Raw genomic sequence first — 20,766 nt, forward strand, 5'->3', positions numbered from 1 at the left:
GATCAAAATTGAAAATTTCAATACTACGAAATTGAAGTGATATCAACCCTAACCCCCAAATTGGAATTTTCTGAATTCTATTGTGGATGGCATTTCTTTGGAGTGCTGCCTTCGGGGGCTCTACCTCCTCCGCATCCAGCGATGCTGCAAATAGAGAGGTTGCATTGATTTCAATCGAAAAAATTATCGAGCGCATGAAGACGGCAAGCCAGATGGACGAGATTCGCGCTGCCATAAAGGGGCTCAAGGGTTTCTCACGCCCCTATCCACTGGAGGTCGGCTCACTCGCCATAAGACCGTTGCTGGCAACAATAGTCGGCGCCATCCGGACAGAAGTTGAGGAGCCCGAGGCTCGTCACGGAAGACATCTTTTAGGTGCGGGTCCGCCCCCTTTTGATTCTGACGATGATACCTCCTTATATCCCGCTATTGATGACACCGAGACGCTGCTGGACATAATCAAGCTGCTGTATTATTTATGTAGGCCTCGGGATGCGCCGGAATTCAAATCAAATGTCGTCCCATTTGCAGAGATTATCATGAAGGAGGAGTCCGATATTCATGCCCTGCTGCATCTGCTTTCGTTAAACCATGACCTCGAGCTACGGCATCAACTGCTGCTATTTCTGGAACTTTTGCTGGACTATGATGCTTATCGGCTAACAGAGGTAGGCTCAGAGCCTTCCTGATATTATCAGATTTTGCTAAGCTCGCCGTTGGCTATATCCCACTTGGTGGCGCTCTTGGGCGAGCCCCAGGATATGCTCCGTGATACTGCACTCATGCTGTTGGCTAAACTGACGCAGGGACAGCATCACGAATTGCAGAAGATTGTTGCGTTCCAAGGTGCCTTTGACAGGGCTCTCAATGTAGTCGAGAACGAAGGCGGCCTTTCTGGTTGATATCTCAATTTTTATTGTAGGCTCTCGGGCAGTGGACGATGCATTGGCGTTGATAGGAAATTTGGTGGCCCGTAATCCCACCAACCAACGCTACTTTCGGGAAATTGGCGGTGACCAACGGCTATTGCTGCTTTTTCGGTCCACGCTTAGCGGAGCCAACTGGAATTCCCAGGAGCCGCATTTGGACAATCAAGGGCAACAAAATCGATCTGAGCATGGCGATTTGAATGGAGAAATCGCCATTCAGCTTGGGACATTATTTCTTGGGCATATCATCTGCAAGGGGCTTTTGGTGCCGCTAGCAACACCTAGCACCTTGCTTTCACAAAGCGCATTGGGGGTCAATGCGCCTTTACCATTTCTAACGCTGCTTTTTGATGCATTAAAAGCGTCCGTGTCGCTAGCATGGACCTCCATGACTACCAGAAGTACTACGAGCCTCAACCTTCGGCCGCTTTCATACATTCAGCCAGAGCTTATTGTGGGCGTGCTGGAAACAATCGGCCATCTTATCTACCAACATCCGGAAAACCAGGCATATTTTTTAACCCATACGGCAGCAGGCTGGGGGTGGGATGTCCATCTTGCACTGATTGCGACTTCTCCCATACTCTCTCTCACCGTTGCCGGAGGCGAGGCGGTAGAGCTGGCCATCAGAGACGCCGCTTTGTTTATATTTGCATCACTAGGCGATTCCTTGTTAAAGACAATTTCACGCTGCCCAGAAAATAACACTAGCGCCATCAATGACACTGCTGTCGGCGTTCATACCAATGAGGGAATCCACGGAATTGCAGCTGATTCCGTTGGAAGCTTTTTTGAGGCAGAGGGGGGAATCCCTGGGAAGACCGTATCTGTGCCGACTCCGATCAGCATTGCTGTCCAAATCCTTGTAGAGTCAGAATGGGAAGGTAGCTCTTTGTGGCCGGTTCATTATGCCACAAATATCCTTATTGCGTATCTGCACCATGCTCAAAACAGTACTGAGCTGCGGGAATCCCTCATTCCGCTGATTGGAATTGATTCTAATCAACTTGCTGTGCCTACCCGTGGTGTAGATTCACGCTCCCGTGAAGATCTATTGCCTGCAGTTACGAACCCCAAACGGCAACACACCGTTTTTGGGAGCACTGTCTCGTTGATACATCTTGTTATGGCGAAATTTCTTCGCCCTTCGCATATCAATTTGTCAGTTCTAAAAGGGGACCCTGGTGCTCTGCGGGTCTCTCAGAAGGAGCGAGCTGGTATTGTCGTGTGCAAGTCTCTTTTCGCATTGCTGATCCACCTTGGAAACCTGCATATGGAAGCGCTTTTTGAAGCATTTGCAAGCGAACAGGGCACCGTTTCAACGGCCAACCTTCATATGCTGGTGGAATGGATTTCGCCGACTTTCGATGCAACTCTTCTCGGTGGCCTTGCTGCTTTTCTCTTTTCACAGCTGCTATATTCTGCCGCCTTATTGGATCGTCTTTGGGATAGCGAGAATCCGGAGGATCATGGGTCCCAGGCGAATAGTGTCCATCGCAGAGATGCCCACATTCTTATGGAGCTACTGCATGTCAGGGTGGGCATCGATGCTGTCGCTTCAAGGCTTGCATTGTTACAGCAGCATCTCTTTTCGCGGTTCCCAGGTCATGCTGCGGCGCTTCCTGCTTTGCTACAAGAATCCGGACCTGCGAATCCGGCGTTTCTGGATGCATCGACCGTTGAAATCATCAGACGCTCCATGGGTATGGCCGTGTTACTTATTCGTAGACGACATTCAAGAATTTCTTCGGGCTTCGCAGCGGCGGGTCCAGGCCGCACATCAATCGACTTGTGTTTCACTACCGCGCATTCAACGCAGTCCTCGCTTGGTTGAGGAAGCCCATCTTTCTAACCTTCCACTACATGTCCGAGAAGTCTTGAGTGCTAGCGAACGGAGCACTCAGGCACTCATTGCTGCCAAGGAACAGATGATAATCGAACGCGACACGCGAATTGCGGAGCAATGTGCCGCAATTTCAGAACAACGCGTGTTTCTGGAACAGGCGACTGAAAAGATCGCCGAACTTTCTGCGCAAATCTCTTCATTGGAGGAGTCTCGATTGAGAGTGATTTCCAAGCTTGAAGGTCAGCTTGAAAGTCTCACTTCATCCTACACTGCGCTAAGACGTGAACACGACCAGCTGCTGATTCTATTAACCGACCTAACCTCACCCAAAGGCATGAGCACCATAAATGGAACGTCATTGGCGCCACTGGAAGCCTCACAGGCACCGTCAGAAAAACTCTTCAGCCCCTCACAACGTACCATGGCCAAAGAAGCGGATGCGGTAGACGCTCCTTCACCTACTCCTCAAAAGACCGGTGCATTAGCTTCTGTGATCCCTTTGTTATGGAAAATGGTGCCCACTCCCATTCAGAACCATCTTGGCCCTGCCAAAGCCCAACATAACTCTTCTACGGATTCCAACAAGGCAATAGTGGAAACTGACACCGCCCCTATGCCTGTGTCTGTGAACGGCTCTGCCCAAAATCATATGCCCGCAAATGTGCACGCCATTGCTACACTACCGGTTAACGGCGCCGATAATTACACAGTGAACCCCGTTGCACAACAGCATCATCTGAAAGTTATGCCCGTATCCCCCGGTCTGCAGAATGATCGCCCAATTGGTGCCCAGCCCTTTCCACTAGACCATTGTAATGGGATACATGAGCGTTTTTCCAGTTACATACCGATTGCGGAAACATCATCTTCCATCAACTACCCTGCTGGTACATACGTAGAGCCGCCCCCGCCTTCCATCGGCTATCCTGTGGGCAACTATGTAAAACCACATCCATCCTCGGATATACATCCACATAGTGCAGCTCATGATGCATATCTTTCATTTTCCTCCCCCTTGGAACCGATGACGACGATGCCGCCGGCAGATCAGATGCCCTCGAACAAAAATCCCGACCCAGAGCCCTACTTCAGCGCGCCCCCAGGCACGATCCACCCATACTACCTGCACATGAACTACCACAGCGTTTCCTTTGAGGATAGCCTCGGGTTTGTGCCTCAACCCGAATCAGACTAATAGAGTGTATATTGAGATAAATTTGAAACGTATGTGTAGTTATGCAGATACATACAAAGTTGGCTGCATTTGAGGGTCTCGCTTGCGAATATTGACAAGGGGATCCTCGATTCGGATTGCTTATTTATTAGTTAATAGTCCAGAGACTCGTCTGCATCTTCGTTTTCAGAAGCATCCTGATCAGACTGCTCCCCAGGCTCTGCCTGTGTATTGGGTACGATTTCACCCTGTCGCCATTTTCTGGCCATTTCCAATAGCCGCATGGCAGCCGTGTTTTCTTCATGGGCATGTGCGTCTGTGGAAGACTGCGCCAATCGACCTTCTTCGTCAGATGCCTTTTTCCATTCGCCTGACTCGCTGTCAAACACTGGCCGTTTGTGATGCAGCCATTCGATAGGCCGGTTTTGGGCAGCCTCGTGAGCAATGTATGCGTCAATAATTTGGGCCAGCGCTTCATATGTTGGGGTGGCTTCCTCCGCCTCAAAGTGGGCGAGCGCGCGTTCCCAAGTGCCGGGCTCCAACATACATAGTGCAAGCCAGGGTTCAGCATCATATGGTGCCAACGAAATCCAACGCCCAAGCAGTCCAATCTGCTCTTTAGGCGCCGTTTCGGAAAACTTAAGTGCCGCCCGGATCAACTCAATCGAGGATGACGGTGTTGCGTGTTGTGCAGCGTCAATAGCGATTTGTAGAAGCGACTTGGCCCGTTTGGTGTCCCCAAGAGCCTCCTCTAATGAGGCCCAGCTGAGCCACGCCTCATGCGCATCTGGGCGCCACAGGACCCAACGTTCATATAGCTTCCGTGCCCTATCAAATTCCTTCATCTTGAGCTCAATGTTGATATATGCGTTAAATAGAGACCGACGCGGGGTCCGGCCTACGGCCACCCCCAGAATGCGCCGTGCCCTTGCGATGTTTCCATCTCGTATGAGCGCCTTTGCTAGCATGGTCCAGAGCTTGGAAAAAGACCATCCCGCATTGAGCGGTATTGTGTTGATTGCGCGCTCCAAAATGGCAATGGCATCCTTATTGCAGGTAAAGTCCAGCTCTGTCCACACGGCATAATAGATCCACAGATAAATATACCTACACTAGTCAGTGATAGCTCCATCATACCTGCGCCAGTATTGCTTCTCCAAAGAAAGAGGCACCATTGCTACAGCCCGTTCAAAAAGCAGCTGCACCGTCATCTGGTTGTGTGCGGAAAGCATTGATCCGACCGTTTGCGAGGGCCCCGCTTTGATGTCAGATTGGGGCTCAACGGTGGTATCATGGCCGGGCGTTGGCATTGCCAGCAGTGGAGGCATGGCCGCAAGCTCTTGTTCTAGCCATATCCGCTCAAACCATGTGTCATATGCATGCGGATTGGCCTCTAGCTCTTGCTCGTACAGCTTGGCGCGGCTCTCCAGCACAACTCGCTCTGTTTCTTCTGCGGTTCCAAACTGCTTTTCAAACTGCGTATATCTTGTGAAGAGAGGCCCCGCAGCGGCTTGTGGAAGTGTGGTAAGCGCCCGCTGGAAAACTCGACGCGCGCTCTCGTGGTCACCTCGCCGAATTTCGAATTTGGCAAAAGCAGTGAAAAGCTTTGGCGCAGCCCGGTCGCCTAACGAGCCAATTGCCTCTTCATAAAGAGCCCTAGAATTCTCGATGGCTCCAAGAGACTCTTCCCACTTGGCTGCATCGATCCATATATCCGAGTCCGTGGGAAACCGCTTTAACATGCGTCCATAAATGGCTCGCGCTCGTCCGGTCTCTTTGTAGCGCATTTCCAGCTTGATGTAGGACAGAAATGCAGCAGATGGCGGTTGCCAACCTTCAATCCAGCGCTCAAAGATTGCTCGCGCACCGTCGATGTTCTGAAGCTTTTCCTCAAAGTACGCCCACTTGTACCAGAATTGGTCGATGCGTGGAAGCAAAGAAACTGCTCGATTCCACACATTTCTTGTGTGCTGGATGTTGCCGACTTTCATTTCCATTTCAGCATACTTGAGCCAGATGACGGGATTGCGATAGTCCACCTCGAGCACGCGCTCGTAAAGGGACCTGGCCCGTGCGCGCTCCTCCATCTTTTCCTCCCAAGCGGCATACTTGAGCCATGTACCGATGGAATTTCTGTTTCTTCTAAGGGCATCCTCAAAGCCCTTTCTTTTTACATGAAGCTGGTCTGCAGATTCCTGCAAAGACTCGGCATCGAGACTGCGCTTCTGAGCCAACTGGCGAATAGTGGGCTCTGAACGCTCTGTGGCTTCTCGGAGCAGCTGCTCTGCAGTTATTTGGATATCTGCAGGGGCCTTGTTCTTGACGCGACTCCCTCTCGATGCAATCAGACGATCCGAATTGGAGGAGAACTTTGCATACGAATAAGTGTCCATCGGCAAGTTTAAAAGTGGCACCGGGTTTAATGCGCTAATTATTTAATTTTTATTTTAAATTGGCCTCAATTTTTGTTAACTCAACTTGATGCAGCCACCAAGGACACTAAAAATTTCACATTCGCAAATTAACAATTGACCGTTTGTGTGTAGGCGCCCTAATTATGCGAGCCGAGCCTCAAAATGTCCTCCTCTGTCCACAACGAAGAGCCAAGCTGAGCCTCTCTCGGAAGTGGCTGTGCAATACCTTTGAAGAATTTTCGTATCAGCGAAAGTGCAGAATCGGTACACAATCCGTTTTGGGAATCTGGCATTGCTCTTCCCATCCATAGAGGCAATTTTTGCCTCTGATCTGCCCGTGCATACCTCTTGTCGGCAAGTATCATCACACCATAGTCTTTTTTTCCTCGGAGCACACGGCCTACGTGTAAGAGGGGGTGAAAAGATACCTAAACATTGCGCGGCTTGCCTCAGTGCGTCAAAGGATAGAAAGTCTCCCTCGCTGATTCCGACCCTATCCCGTAAAAAAGAGAGTCTAGCGCGTAGGGTTCTGCTTTCTGTATATTGGAAAGGCATTCCGACCATCAATACGGTGCGTCCATATGGACCGTCAAAGTCAACGCCTTCTGAGACCTTTCCTCTGGCAACGCTCAACAGCACAGCTCCACGTCCGTTTTCGCAGGCCTATAAAAAGAAGGCAGTACTTACTTGACGATAGCGCATAAGGGCCTCCGCAGTGGCACTCCCGGACTCCTCTTCGACGAAAATCAATTTTTGTACTTTTGCAAATATTCCCAATTCATTCCATGAAGCTATCATTTTTGACATGTACAAATAGGATGGAAAGAACACCACCAACCCATCTGGAGTGACAGAAGAAACTGCTATCAGGAGCTGTCCATAGTTTCGCACAATAGAGGGATCATGCCGTGTGGAAAACCTTGAAGAAAGAGGTAGCTGGTCCGATCCCCTTGTTACGGATAAAAGCAAAAAAGAGGGCCTCGTCAGTGAGATTTCCAGCGATTCTGCAAGCGCAGGCCTAAACCCAAGAAGCCTTGGAAACATCGTAAGGGGAGAAAGTGTCCCGGACGTGATTAACACGGACGAGAATTTCTCAAAAATTGGCCTCATCGCTATAGTAGCATCGAGACAGCTCAAAAATAAAACGGGAACTGTATTTTCACCCAAAGTTTCCACGTCAACGGGGTCAAAGAAAATTAGAAAGGTCCCCTGCTCTTTCCCATACGTGCTCATAATGGATGCAAAGAGCGCTGTCTTTTGAAGAGAGCCCATGTACTCCAAATGCGTTGATTCAAGCGAACGAACCAAAGAGGAAAGTCTTTCGGCCAAAAACCTGAACTCAAAATAAAAGACTTACTGCATTGGCTTTGCTTCTATCATAGAGATCTCCTTGGCGGCGAGCATAAAAGACAGTGGCGTTTCAGTGGTTGGGCTGCGACCTTTCATAATGGTCTTTAGATATTCGACCCATCTCCTAAGAAGGCCTAGGAAATGCTCTGCCTTCCGCAGGTTTCCCGGTAAAACCTCATCCAGAAGATTATCTGGAATTCCTATGGATCAAAGAAATCGATACGAAACCTGAGCCAATAAGAAGGTCGGTCAAAGGGAGATTTTGAGCATTGTTGGCTTGGCGTAAGCCCATTATTAAGCGATTATAGTCCTCCGTGAGCTTTTGGAGATCTGTTTCTTTTTTTTCCTGCACACGCTGCAGAAGCGCATTAATTGCTCTCGTGGAATTATCCAATGTCCATGGTGTGATTTTGACCGACAAACCCTCAATGCACACCTGGTCAATATTATGGGCCTCATCGAAAATCACAATCGATTCCTTCGGCAAATCCTTACATACCAAGTCAGATATTTTTGGGTCAAGGAGATAAGGATATCCAAAGATGACAATGTTAGCCTCAAGCAGCGCTTTTCTGGCTAAAAAATAAGGGCAAAGCCCTTTGGATGTGCAAATTTCTTTCAGAGAACTAAGCGTATATACATTTGGCCTTTCCAATAAAGATCCGACTCCATCGGCTGAAAGAAGTTCCAGATTTTCAAAATAGTCGCATTTTGGCGAATTAGCAGACGCTCTGGCCCAACTTGCTGTCCGTTCGTGGCATTTCCCATCAATTATCCGACCAATGGGAACGGCAAACCGGTCTCCTTCATTTGAAAGTTGAGAGGAAGATGATTGGACATCACTATTAATGCACAGATTTTTTCTAGAACTCAGTCCTATTCCAAGGAAATCCGATAGGCCAGGATGGGGAATCGGCTCGGTTTTCTAGAGCTATGTGAGAAGCTACTAAGCATACCAGCCGATATTGGATGATGTTTTTCAGCTCCTCCAATGCCTTATCGATTTCTGGAACTGTTCTAGTGCAGTAGATGATCTTTGCGACTTTCTCTGGATAGTCCAGGTGATATGAAACGACCAAAGATAGAATTGCGGCCGTTTTTCCTGTCCCCGAAGGCATCTCAATCAAGCCGTGACCCTAAAGTATTACGACGCACGCTACCTTTGCATCTAAGACCCTCTTGAGAGAGCACATATATTTATATTGTTCGGGGTATATGGTTTCATAGGGGAAATATATATCAAGCTCGTCGATTTTGAATTTCATAAAAAATGAACAATTTATTATTTACAGACCCTTGGATCCTCCTGGTCTTTTTTGGAGAAGTTTGGAGATTCACGGAACACCATGTTGAACCTATGATCACGATGTGCATTGAGAACCTTCCAATGCGCCTAAGAACGGAGATTTTGCTTAAATATAGACGAAGGACCCCGTCCTTGAATTTCTGCGCCATTCTAAATTCGATAAACTGTGGTGATACCCCATTTGCAACCTCAGGATATCTCCTGGACGAATCGGGCTTCCAAGTTCGTCCCATACATATAGCTCAATAGATCCAGATTCATCCGCTACAAGAACAGTGAATATTTCGTGTCCGTCTTTAGTAACCTTGCGCTCTAACGTTACACTTGATATAAAGTACCCTCTATCCTCAATACGATGAATTGCATATTCAGGCTTTTTGCGTTCTGCTTTACCTGTCTAATTAGGGTACTTTTGGGTCCTATGGTTGTTGTTGCTGTTGTTGATGGGCCAGGCAGCATCGTGCCCGATGCTGCAGCAGCCGTTGATTTTAACATGCACAAATAAAAGAAGCAAAACTAAAAAATGAAATTTAGTGCTGACGAATTCGGTGTATAAATTTTCGTTTAGGGGGAGCCTTTTATTATGCTGACCCTTTGTATCGCCAACCTGATGGGCTTTTTTAAAAAGAAACTCCATCCTACCGTTGCCAAAACATAAATTATTTGAAAATTCGCGCACCAAACGTCTTATCGATTGAACCAAATTGTGGTGCATTTATGGGCATAAATGAAACAAAAATTAAATCAATTTTAGTTGCGCTGAATTTCTTCAGCTACCAATGAACGATCCACTTTATGGTAAGAAAAAGTGAATTGCCTTGGTAAAAACTTTAATAGCGAGAAGAAATTAATATAGACGAATGGGTTTTCCCATAGAAGACTTGAGGAAAACGGAGCCAATATTTTGCCATCCCTTTTTAAGCAGGGAGACAAGGTAGTTGGTCGACAACATCACGTTTGCAACAAGCTCTTCTTCAGACATCTCAACAGTTCCAACAGCAATTCCGAGACACGGGCTCTTTTTGTATTGGAATTTGACGGTTGCGCGGAGCTCTTGGACTTTTTCGGCAATTTTGTCGGCATGGGAAATTGGGGTGGGAAACTTTCCTGCCTTGTTGAGACCAGGACCTAGCAGCTTTGGAATTTGTTTGATGACAACATCACTAGAAAGGAATGCATCGAAAGACTTTGCAAGCTTTTTGACTTCCTTCTTGTCTTTGTTGAGCTTCTTGAGATCATCAACAGATCGGAAGGGGATGCCGAGAGCCTTTGCTTGATCGCAATGCAAAGCATCACCGAGAACACAGACGGTGAGATTTGGGCGAGAAACGTTTGGAAGCTTGATGCTACCTCCAAAACGCTTGTCACGGTTGGGGTCATAGCTTTTAAGCCCATATTGGACCTCAACAGACTCGATAAAATTTCTCTTCGTCTCGGGGTCGTTGGAGCTGGAAAGCACAGTATTTATGGAAGTGCGAACTGTAGCAACAGATACTTTTGAACTACGAAAGTAAGTATGATGGATGCAATGGGGAGAGAAAAATTAGGAGTAATGTCCAGGATGCCTACCTCATTGAAAATAAACTTAAAATTTAAAAGTTCTTTTTATTTAAAAAGTATGTCGACTGTGTCTTCGCCATCCGCCCCCATAAGTGGTGCTATTTCTGGCAGAACGCTTTACCTTAAAAATCTGAATGACAAAATCAAAAAACAAAGTACATTACCAATGCTAACCCCTAGCTTTAAAGAGACATCTTTATGCTTTATTTATGTCTTATGGCCGGGTTGTCGACATTGTGGCTCTGAAAACGATGAAAATGCGAGGACAAGCCTTCATTGTGTTTGAAGATCAAGTGGCATCGGCGCTTGCTCTAAAATCGCTTCAAGGGTTTTCGTTTTTTGGAAAGCCTTTGGTAAACTTTGCTTGGTTTATTTTTGATAGAGAATCTCATATTCCAAATCCATTAGCAAGTCCGACCCAGATTTTGTGCTATTCCAGCAGGAGGAAAAAGAGGATGGTCATTTTGATAAAAAAAGTACCTTTTTTTCACTTATAAAGCAGGGAAGATTGATTTCTCAGATGACGTATCGGCAAACACACAGCCCGAGTCCCAGGAGTCTGATGACAGCGAAGGCGACAAAAGTGACCATTAGCGGTGGCAAATCGATACATGTAGATGCAAATAAACTTTATTTTTTATTCTTTTGCTCTGAGAAGAGGAAGAACCATTCGGCCTCCGATGTTGAACCCGCACTGATAGAATACTCCTTTGATAAAGGGAGATGCTATGAATAAGAGACACCATTTCAGCCAGTATTTAGCGTCTGAGTTATTTTTTCGGTGATTCATTCTCAAAAAGGATTGTTCTCACACCACAACTAATAAATCCAGTAATAAAAGGGATTAAAATAAAGGAAAGAACAGCGGATGGTGCGTCAGATAAAAGCTGCTTGGTAGCGTGTGTGATTTGTGCAAAAAACAGAAAAAAACTGCCAACGGGGCAAGGAGATCGCGGTTGATTGTCTTTGTTCTTCTTTAGCGCCAATGAAGAATCGGAAACAATCGCTTCTTGCAGCATTAAAAAGTGCAATTTAATCAATTTGAAAAATTTTAAATTAAAATTTACATGATCACACCCAGGGCTCCCTTGTTGTTTTCCCTGTTCCGTCACTCTGTGCCAAACACAAGGTGTTCATATTTTCGCAATCATGTGGACCTCCAAAATTTCTATTCGCAATATTTGCGATCCTTTGTTTCTTCGTCCAGAAGTGAAGAGCATGGAGAAATAACCACCTCCCCAGGTGAAACACTCATCCCTATGGAGGGCGTTCATACCATTGTAAATAGCGAAAATCTTTCCAACTATTCAGCCCAAAATACTGCTAAAGAAGATTTCTCTGGTAAAAAAAATTGGACTGGCACCATCGATACGCAGGCTTTAATTGATGCACTTTCTTTGCAATTTACCACGGCTCAGGCGGAGGCCCTGGTTGTGGTCATGCAAGATATTGTCCGAGAAAAGCTTTCAACCGGAGTGATCTCAAAACAGCAAATAGATACCGACTCCCAAATGCTTAAAGCGCGATGTCATGAGATTAGGTTGGATCTTCAAATCCAGCAATCAAAAAATGCCACTGCAAGGAAAGCGTTGCACGAGCGGTGTACAAATGAAATCCAGTCGACCATTGAAAAGCTTCGAGATGGCGTCGATATGTTGCAGTCTGATGCCAGAATGCGGCTTTCGCTTTTCAAGAGTGAAAATAGAGAGGAACTCTCAAAAATTGACTCATCCGTGCACCATGAAAATTCACAGCTTGCCTTACAAATTTCGGACATCAAGACATTTATGGAGGGCGTCAAAGTACGCCTTATGTTCAAGTTTACGATCTTTCTAATCTTTGCTCTGTTGGCTCTTGTCCTGGAAAAAAATATCAAGAAGAGCAGATTGGATACACCGAGCAAAAGGCCATCTGTGGAGTCATCAAATGGCTCTTCACAGCCCGATGTGCTTCCCACAACGGATGAGTTACTTTTATGAGTCTATATGCGATTTTTCCGGTCATGGCGCGATAGCATGCATCACTTATGGCTCTGTGAAGACTATTTTTGATGCTTGGAGATTTTGCCGGCATACAATAGTTGTAACCCCGAAATTTCTACGGCCGTTAAGACAAAGGAAGTTTTTTAAACATCAAAACATGCTAAAAACATAAATTTGGACTGGGTTAGAGCACACATGATATAGTGTATGGGCTGTATGTATATCGATGTGCTAGATTAAAGATCGAGTCTCGAAGAGTGATGTTAAAATACTTTATTGGGCTTACATAAATCCAATCTATAAAATATAAGCAACGAGGAGGATAGATACCTTGTAGGCAATATCTGCTGCATCGGTACTGGGGCTGAGGCGGACATAAGCCTTCTTGATGCCATCAGGGCTAAAAATAAGAAAATGGTCTTACCGAATCAAAGTATTGATTTTAATTGGTGTGAACTCATACAGTGTCTTCAGCGCACGTTTGATCTGGTGCTTTGAGGCGCGGACATCGCAAAGAAAAACAAGAGTGTTGTTCTCCTCCATTTTTCGAATTGCAGACTCGGTGCAAAGGGGAGATCGGATTATGGCATGTGCATCCATGGAGTTTTTCTTTGGAATGGCTTTGCGAACATACTTAGGAGTACGCGGCAGACGAAGTGTCTTTGGGCGATAGAAGTGGGTGGATGTTCTGATTTTCTTTGTTGCCTTTGAAGCAACACCCTTAAGTGCAGCCTTCCTAGATGCAAGTGCTGTTTTCTTGGCTGCAGATGATGCTATCGAGAATTAGGGTAAAATACGTCGTTTTAGGATGGATGATAATCAAACAGAGGAGAAAGACTTACCAGTGCTAGGCTTGGAGTATGCGGAAGACATTAAATTTCTAAAGTTTAGTAAATTTTAAAAATTGAATTTTTTACTTCCTTAATGCATTACAGTCCTCGTTTACTCCATGGCGAAAATGAGGTTTCTCCGCGTAAAGGAGTGCTTCGTAAAAACTCTACCTTTACCGTTGAGGATCTTTCCTTTGCTAAAACAAAAAAAGACTTGACAATCGGCGATAATAGCCTGAACGATAACTCGGATCTTGATTTCATCGATGACGATCCGGACCTTTCTTCTGCAATGTCCGATGATGATGAAATAGATTCCAACGCAGAGGAGCTAAATTTTAGCCAAGAGGAGATGAAGTCTGATGAGGAAGATATAAAGTCTGATGAGGAAGATATAAAGTCTGATGAGCAAGATATAAAGTCTGATGAGGAAGAAATACAATCCGCCAGTAACGATCTTAGTGAATTTTTAGATGAGAAAGAAGAAAGAACGGCCAACGTAGCGCAAATGAATATCACGTCCGATCTTGCTACCTTAAAGAAAAGGATTGAAGAGACCGTTTATATTTTGATGAACTTTTCCAAGGCTAGAGACCCAAATACTTCCCGTCCCACCTACTGCAATGCTCTGATTAAGGACCTCTGTCTTTATTACGGATATTCGGAGTATTTGATCACAGAACATTTCTTCCACATGTTTTCAGTTGCAGAGCTTATCCAATTCTTGGAAGCCAGCGACGTTCCTCGTCCCGTTACCATTCGTACAAATACACTTAAAATCAAGCGACGAAGGGATCTTGCAAAGGCTCTCATTGGCAGGGGCATAAATGTTGACCCACTCGCCATTGGGGATGAAACGGAGGATGACAACGAGGCATCGTCGTCCAATGCTTGGTCGGCCCTTGGCCTTCAGGTCTTCCATGATGGAGGAGATGATAGATCCTCCGGCAATGTTCCGCTTGGAGCAACACCGGAATATCTTTCGGGACTATATATGCTGCAAGCAGCCGCGTCGTTCCTTCCTGTTGTGTCTCTTGCACCTGCTCCTGGAGAGCGAGTTTTGGACATGTGTGCAGCACCGGGCGGCAAGTCTACACACTGCTCGCAACTGATGAAAAACTCTGGTCTGCTACTTGCCAACGATCTTTCCAAAGATCGCCAGAAAGCAACTGCCGCAAATATTTACCGCCTTGGAGTGCGCAATGCCATTATTTCCGTTATGGACGGACGACAGCTTCCCTCCCAATTTGGGGCCAACTTTTTTGACAAGGTGCTTTTAGACGCTCCATGCTCCGGAACTGGAGTCATCTCGAAAGACCCTACCGTCAAAGTTTCTAAAGAAGCTTCTGACTTTAAGCTTCTTACACATACGCAAAAAGAATTGATTTTAACGGCCATTGACTTGGCCAGTGCCAATGATGGCGTTATTGTCTATTCCACCTGTTCTGTTTGCGTCGAAGAGAACGAGGAAATTGTTCAATACGCGCTCGAAAAACGGCCCAATGTCAAGCTGGTTGAGACGCGCCTTCCATTTGGACGTCCCGGATATGTCAACTATCGTGAAAAACGGTTCTCTTCGTCGATGAAGCTTACGATGAGATATTATCCCCACGTGCACAACTTGGACGGATTTTATGTGGCCAGGTTTATCAAAACATCTTGTTTTCCAAACCCAGCAGGTAGAAATGTCCAGACCGAGGCGTTGGCGGCCCGTGATGAAGGGAAATCCCAGTGACACGTGTACACCGAATTGCAGTAAATTATTTTCCTTATTTCGTTATTTGTAATTTTGTAATCGCACATTTTGGTAACGCAAATTTTCATCGTTCAACCACTTGGCGCGTGTGATGGCGGCAGTTGACGAGGCCAAGTTAAACTCGTTTTTGCACAAAGTCGTCACTGATGATGCTGCTTTGGCTTTGATATGCGTATGTATGTTCACGCCTAATTCTGGTAGTCTGGCCCGACCGCCGTTCCACTAGAGCAAAATACGATCAGATTGCTTGATAACATATCAACCGGCCAGCGCGGCGCTGTCTCGGCAGAGTATTTCCTTGCAATGGGATACTATGTGATTTTCTTCCATCGGACCAATACAAAGTTGCCCTTCATAAGGCAAGTGACCAGCGAAGATATTTCGTCTTTTGCAGGTACGCATTTCAGCGCTCATCAAAGTGGACCAAACCAACAACACGCTACATTGCACCCCGATCGTAATTGAGGCGCTTTTGAAAAGGAAAAAATATGCAGACCGAATGCTCCTGTTTTCGTTTTTTTCTTTCCATCAGTATCAAGCAGGGTTGGAGATCATTTGCACACACGCCCATCGCTTGATGCGGTCAAAGCTGCTCATTTTCCTTGCTGCCGCCGTATCTGACTTTACGCCCAGTGATGTCCCGTTGCACAAAATCAACTCATCAGTGGCAGATTTATCTGAAAATCTGACGATAACGCTCAAGCCAACTCCAAAAGTTGTTCAACAAATAACCTCCTCTTGGGCGCCGACGTCAATGATTGTTTCTTTCAAGGTAACGCGTTTCCCCAATCACCTTAGCTTGAAACCGACAAATCCATTTTGAAGCAAAAAGCCATTGGTGCTCTTGAAAAATACAGGTGCTCAGCCATAATAGCAAATCACCTGCCATCGATCAGGAGCAAAATGATGCTGATATGGAAAAAGACCACTTTTCCCACTTTACATTGCCATCAAAAGGGGGCTGAAGTGAATGGCAATGACGATTGTTTTGTTTTCCGCGAAATTGATGTCGAAAATGGAGACATTGAAGAACCCATGGTCAATCTGCTAGTCCAGCTGCATAGTGCGTTTTTATAAGCAATTTTGTAAATTCCTACGACCACTTTGATTGCCCCGTTAAATTACAATGCCATTTATAATAAATTTCAAGTTCAGCAAATTAATTAAAAATGCAGTCTCTTGCCCCTGGCGTCACCGTGCGTCCAATGGGCGGGCGCTCCCTCACCGCTCACCAGGAGGAGGACGCCTCCCATTTATCACTCGGCACAGATTTCCAGAATGCACACACGCTTTTCAATGCAGAGGTGGCCATTTTGCTGAAACAAGTCCAGCACGATCGGCAGCAAATGGCAGAAAACAATGCATATGGCCTTCAAGGCCACCAAGCGGGCGCATCACCGCCAGTGCCGCTGTAGCCGTCGTTATGCCTTTATGTTTATAGGGTTTTGTCAAAAACACACACTTACGCCTCCACATTTTCGCGATTTGGCCATCGAGAAATGACCCAACATATACGCCGCATCTTGTATGCCACTGGAAAGCTGGCCGAATTTGAAATGGCCCAGCTGGCAAATTTGTGTCCCGAGACCGCAGAAGAGGCCAAGACGCTTATTCCAAGGTATCCTTATTTGCCTTGTCTTTTCGTAGCTTACAGGAAAAGTTCCGGGATGACGACGATCTCCAGGCTCTTTTGGAACAGATTGCAAGTGCTCGTAAAATGCAGGCTTTTTAAACTTTACGGTTGTAAAATAAAATTCATAATTTACTCTTTTTTCTTTTACACTTGCGCGATTTCCCCTGATGTCGGCGTGTGGGTTAGTTTCTTCGCTACCGCAACAAAGCTCTTTGCCTGTTTTGAAAACAGCGGCCATTCCAGACGATATCAGCTGTCCATTTGGAACCGTGAAAAGAGAACATGGAAATAAGTATCCATCTTCTGAGGGTTCTTATGGTACACTTATCCACAAGCTTGTGGAACCCCACATTGCCTCCTTCAATGCGATCACAGATCAATCGCTTTTGGAAAACGGCGTCAAAAATCTAGAAATGCGCGTCATTTATGACGCTTCCAAAACCCATTATCTCAAAATGTGGATAGAGGATGTTCAGCTTGGAAAGCCGATGCTACCAGAAAAAGAGACCTTCTCTCTCGATCGAGGCCTATATCCGAGCGAGTGCCGCCAACGAGGAATCACTTATGAGGCAAAGCTTATGGCCAAAATATGCTTCCAAATGGATGATGATGGCCCGATACACTTTTATACCCGCCATTTGGGCGATTTTCCTATCATGGTTCGTTCAAATCGTTGCCATTTGGAAGGCCTCTCTCCGGTGGATCTCATTGCTCGGCATGAGGAGAGTGAAGAAATGGGCGGCTATTTTATTGTAAATGGGATTGAGCGTCTGATTAGGCTGCTTGTTGTAACAAGACGCAATTATCCTCTTGCAGTGGTCAGATCGTCCTTTTTGAAAAAAGGACCGTCCTATACGCATTTTGGCGTGCTCATCAGATGTGTACGGGACGACACAACCTCGCAAACGATCACCCTTCATTATCTTTCCGATGTCGGCATCACAGTTAGATTTTCACACCTCAAACAGGAATACCTGGTTCCAGTGCTGCTTATATTGCGGGCGCTGGCTCCACTCTCTGATAAGCAGATTTTTGAGGGAGTCGTTCAAGGTGATTTTGATGATACTACCCTTGTCGGGCAGATGGAGGCTCTGTTAAGAGCGCACCGGACCACCAATCTCTACTCGCAAGACTCGTGCTTACAATATCTTGGTGCTCGCTTTCAGGCTGTTTTCAGATATGATGATCGCTTGAGTGAGCGGGAAATCGGTGAACTCGTTATTCGTCGTATGCTCTTTGTGCATTTGGAGGATGGTAGAGAAAAGGTTTCTCTGCTGCTTTTGATGATCCGAAAGCTTCTGGCTCTGGTTGGAAATAAAATCATTCCAGATAACCCCGATTCTCTTATGAACCACGAAATCCTACTTCCCGGCCATCTTCTCGCTTCATATTTGAAAGAAAAGCTCGATGAACTTTTAGGTTCCGCTCGCACGGTCCTTCTTCAAGACCAACAGCGGGGAGCATCTTGGTCCTCTGACGCCTTTTCTCCGGAAAGCCCTACTTCTGCCACCGATAAGTTCTGCCGTCGTCTTTTTTCCAAATTGAATTTGGACATCGGGAAAAAAATTCGCTACTTTCTGGGAACCGGTAATATGCCTTCTTCTGGAGGAATGGACCTTCAACAAGTCACTGGATATACGGTGGTTGCTGAGCGTTTAAACTACCTCCGCTATTTGTCTCATTTCCGAAGTGTTCATCGAGGCTCTTTTTTTGCGACCCTCAAAACCACAACGGTTCGAAAACTGCTTCCTGAATCTTGGGGTTTCTTGTGCCCAGTACATACACCTGACGGTGCTCCATGCGGTTTGCTGAACCATCTCACCCACACCTGCTCCATCGTTAGTGGGGATGGAGAAGAAAATAACCCAACAGATCGTGTTCGTGCCATTGCCTCCGTGCTTGTTGGCTTGGGTGTCACTCAGCTTGAAGCCGGTGCTGCTTTTCTCCCAAAATCTTATGGAGCCCATTGTGTCTTGCTGGATGGATGTCTTATTGGCTATGCTTCGTTTTCTCAGCTTACCACAATGGTGAGCCAGCTTCGCCAAATGAAAGGAAATGGTATCGTTCCCGCTCACATGGAAATTGTACTGATCTTACAGGCGCCTAAAAAAGGCCTCTTTCCAGGGCTCTTTCTGTTCACCACGCCATCTCGTCTTATGAGGCCCGTTTATCGCATCGAGGGAGCGGATTTGAAGAAAAAGGAAGCTCACAAATTGGAGCTTATTGGCACTTTTGAGCAAGTGTTTCTCAATATTGCTCTTCAAGGGGAAGAATATGGATCCGGTGATCCATCAACAGGGCTTCCAGCGACGCTTGCAGCAGCGGTGTTACCTACTCACGTCGAGGGGGTACCTACAAACATCCTTTCAGTGGTGGCCAATTTAACCCCATTTTGCGACTTTAACCAATCGCCGCGTAACATGTATCAGTGCCAGATGGCAAAGCAATCCATGGGAACCCCTCTGCACGCATTTCCTTTTCGCTCAGATAGCAAGCTTTATCGGCTGCAATCCGGGCAATCACCGGTCGTTAGACCCTCCCTTTTCAACACCTACCAAATGGATAGCCACCCAAATGGTGCAAATGCTGTAGTTGCCGTGATTTCTTATACAGGCTATGATATGGAAGATGCAATGATCATCAACAAGAGCTCATTTGAGCGCGGTTTTGGGAATGGCTCCATTTACAAGAGCGAGCTTATCGATTTAAAAGATCACATCTCGGCTGATGACGACGGCTCGTCTCTTCGGATCTTTGCCTGCACCGATATGGATCTCATAAATGGCGGCCTATTAGACCACGACGGGTTTCCTCCAGTGGGGCGGCTTTTACGGCCAGGCGATCCCTTTTGTTCTACTGCTCTTTTAGCCCACAGTACGTCGGAAGACCCGAACTCTGAAATGGGGATTAGTGATGAAAATGTGATTCGGTGGAAAGCAGCAGGCCTTGAAGAAGCATATGTCGAAAGTGTGCGCCTGATGGGCGATGCCGCCGGTCTTGGGCCTGCTCGAAGAGCTCTCATAGTGCTTCGTATTCCGCGGCCCCCGGTGATTGGCGACAAATTCTCTTCGCGCCACGGCCAGAAAGGTGTTTGCTCCCAAAAATGGCCTCTCATTGATATGCCTTTCAGTGAACATGGACTCACTCCCGACATCATCATTAACCCCCACGCCTTCCCCTCTCGTATGACGATTGGAATGTTCGTGGAAAGTATGGCTGGCAAAGCTGGCTGTCTTCATGGCACTTCCCAAGATGCCACGCCATTTCGTCTTACAGGCGTGGCCGTAGAGTGTTTTGGAGATGCCTTAAAAAAAGCCGGCTTTTCATACTATGGCAATGAACCGATGTATTCTGGCGTTTTCGGTAACGAACTTGCCGCAGACATTTTTATTGGCGTTGTATATTACCAGCGCTTGAGACACATGGTGTCGGATAAGTTTCAAGTGCGCACTACAGGTCCCGTTCATAATCTCACCCGGCAGCCCATCAAGGGGCGGAAGCGTGCCGGTGGTATCCGATTTGGAGAGATGGAGCGAGATTCGCTTCTTGCGAATGGCACTGCTTTTCTGCTACATGATCGTCTGATGAACTGCTCAGACTATACCCAAATGCACGCTTGTGTCAAATGCGGCGATATTCTCTCCATCCTTGCGCCTTCGCGCAAATCACATGGCCACGAATTCAATCTCAAATGTACGGGATGCGGTGCAAGTGGTGCCTCCAATATTGTAGTCGTTGCCTTGCCCTATGTATATCGATACCTTGTCAGTGAACTCATGGTAATGAATGTCCGATTGAAGATGGACCTGACTTCTGCCTGCTAACTTATTTCTATTTAATGAACCGCCATTGGTCAGTAAACAATTTCGTTTTGTAATTTACCGGCGACAGCTTAATTTAGTTGGCACAAATTGCCTTTGCAATGCTGCAATTTAAATGCTCAAAATGCCAATATATGCATGCTGGACAGGGGGCCGCATCAGCCT

At 46.5% G+C, this 20,766-nt stretch overlaps 11 protein-coding genes across 11 annotated transcripts; 6 read left to right on the forward strand and 5 right to left on the reverse strand.

The window, feature by feature from the left end:
* Positions 1-86: 86 nt before the first annotated feature.
* Positions 87-689, forward strand: DI09_14p150 (uncharacterized protein; the record flags this gene model as incomplete). The annotated part of the gene is made up of 1 exon (XM_013383605.1): positions 87-689. One exon carries the CDS (start codon positions 87-89, stop codon positions 687-689), a length of 603 nt encoding a protein of 200 aa, XP_013239059.1.
* A 72-nt stretch (positions 690-761) lies between these two features.
* Positions 762-3,970, forward strand: DI09_14p160 (uncharacterized protein; the record flags this gene model as incomplete). Its single annotated transcript, XM_013383606.1, has 3 exons — positions 762-846; positions 923-2,632; positions 2,670-3,970. 3 exons carry the CDS (start codon positions 762-764, stop codon positions 3,968-3,970), a joined length of 3,096 nt encoding a protein of 1,031 aa, XP_013239060.1.
* Positions 3,971-4,101: 131 nt separating this feature from the next.
* On the reverse strand, positions 4,102-4,917 carry DI09_14p170 (Clf1p-like protein; the record flags this gene model as incomplete). The annotated part of the gene is made up of 1 exon (XM_013383607.1): positions 4,102-4,917. The coding sequence occupies one exon, from the start codon at positions 4,915-4,917 to the stop codon at positions 4,102-4,104; it is 816 nt and encodes a 271-aa protein (XP_013239061.1).
* Positions 4,918-5,061: 144 nt separating this feature from the next.
* On the reverse strand, positions 5,062-8,831 carry DI09_14p180 (uncharacterized protein; the record flags this gene model as incomplete). The annotated part of the gene is made up of 6 exons (XM_013383608.1): positions 5,062-6,376; positions 6,590-6,975; positions 7,051-7,681; positions 7,721-7,904; positions 7,942-8,629; positions 8,670-8,831. 6 exons carry the CDS (start codon positions 8,829-8,831, stop codon positions 5,062-5,064), a joined length of 3,366 nt encoding a protein of 1,121 aa, XP_013239062.1.
* Positions 8,832-9,866: 1,035 nt separating this feature from the next.
* On the reverse strand, positions 9,867-10,593 carry DI09_14p190 (ribosomal protein; the record flags this gene model as incomplete). Its single annotated transcript, XM_013383609.1, has 2 exons — positions 9,867-10,521; positions 10,589-10,593. The coding sequence occupies 2 exons, from the start codon at positions 10,591-10,593 to the stop codon at positions 9,867-9,869; spliced, it is 660 nt and encodes a 219-aa protein (XP_013239063.1).
* Positions 10,594-11,646: 1,053 nt separating this feature from the next.
* On the forward strand, positions 11,647-12,558 carry DI09_14p200 (uncharacterized protein; the record flags this gene model as incomplete). Its single annotated transcript, XM_013383610.1, has 1 exon — positions 11,647-12,558. One exon carries the CDS (start codon positions 11,647-11,649, stop codon positions 12,556-12,558), a length of 912 nt encoding a protein of 303 aa, XP_013239064.1.
* A 300-nt stretch (positions 12,559-12,858) lies between these two features.
* DI09_14p210 (60S ribosomal protein L23a) lies at positions 12,859-13,434 on the reverse strand (the record flags this gene model as incomplete). Its single annotated transcript, XM_013383611.1, has 3 exons — positions 12,859-12,961; positions 13,025-13,334; positions 13,404-13,434. The coding sequence occupies 3 exons, from the start codon at positions 13,432-13,434 to the stop codon at positions 12,859-12,861; spliced, it is 444 nt and encodes a 147-aa protein (XP_013239065.1).
* A 51-nt stretch (positions 13,435-13,485) lies between these two features.
* Positions 13,486-15,126, forward strand: DI09_14p220 (uncharacterized protein; the record flags this gene model as incomplete). The annotated part of the gene is made up of 1 exon (XM_013383612.1): positions 13,486-15,126. The coding sequence occupies one exon, from the start codon at positions 13,486-13,488 to the stop codon at positions 15,124-15,126; it is 1,641 nt and encodes a 546-aa protein (XP_013239066.1).
* A 112-nt stretch (positions 15,127-15,238) lies between these two features.
* On the forward strand, positions 15,239-16,224 carry DI09_14p230 (DNA / pantothenate metabolism flavoprotein; the record flags this gene model as incomplete). The annotated part of the gene is made up of 4 exons (XM_013383613.1): positions 15,239-15,319; positions 15,349-15,604; positions 15,642-15,919; positions 15,946-16,224. The coding sequence occupies 4 exons, from the start codon at positions 15,239-15,241 to the stop codon at positions 16,222-16,224; spliced, it is 894 nt and encodes a 297-aa protein (XP_013239067.1).
* Positions 16,225-16,595: 371 nt separating this feature from the next.
* DI09_14p240 (uncharacterized protein) lies at positions 16,596-17,018 on the reverse strand (the record flags this gene model as incomplete). The annotated part of the gene is made up of 2 exons (XM_013383614.1): positions 16,596-16,880; positions 16,929-17,018. 2 exons carry the CDS (start codon positions 17,016-17,018, stop codon positions 16,596-16,598), a joined length of 375 nt encoding a protein of 124 aa, XP_013239068.1.
* DI09_14p250 (DNA-directed RNA polymerase) lies at positions 16,948-20,604 on the forward strand (the record flags this gene model as incomplete). Its single annotated transcript, XM_013383615.1, has 1 exon — positions 16,948-20,604. One exon carries the CDS (start codon positions 16,948-16,950, stop codon positions 20,602-20,604), a length of 3,657 nt encoding a protein of 1,218 aa, XP_013239069.1.
* Between the last annotated feature and the right edge of the window lie 162 nt (positions 20,605-20,766).

The sequence above is a fragment of the Mitosporidium daphniae genome (genome assembly GCF_000760515.2).
Source record: "Mitosporidium daphniae strain UGP3 chromosome Unknown contig-14, whole genome shotgun sequence".
NCBI classification, from domain to species: domain Eukaryota; kingdom Fungi; phylum Microsporidia; genus Mitosporidium; species Mitosporidium daphniae.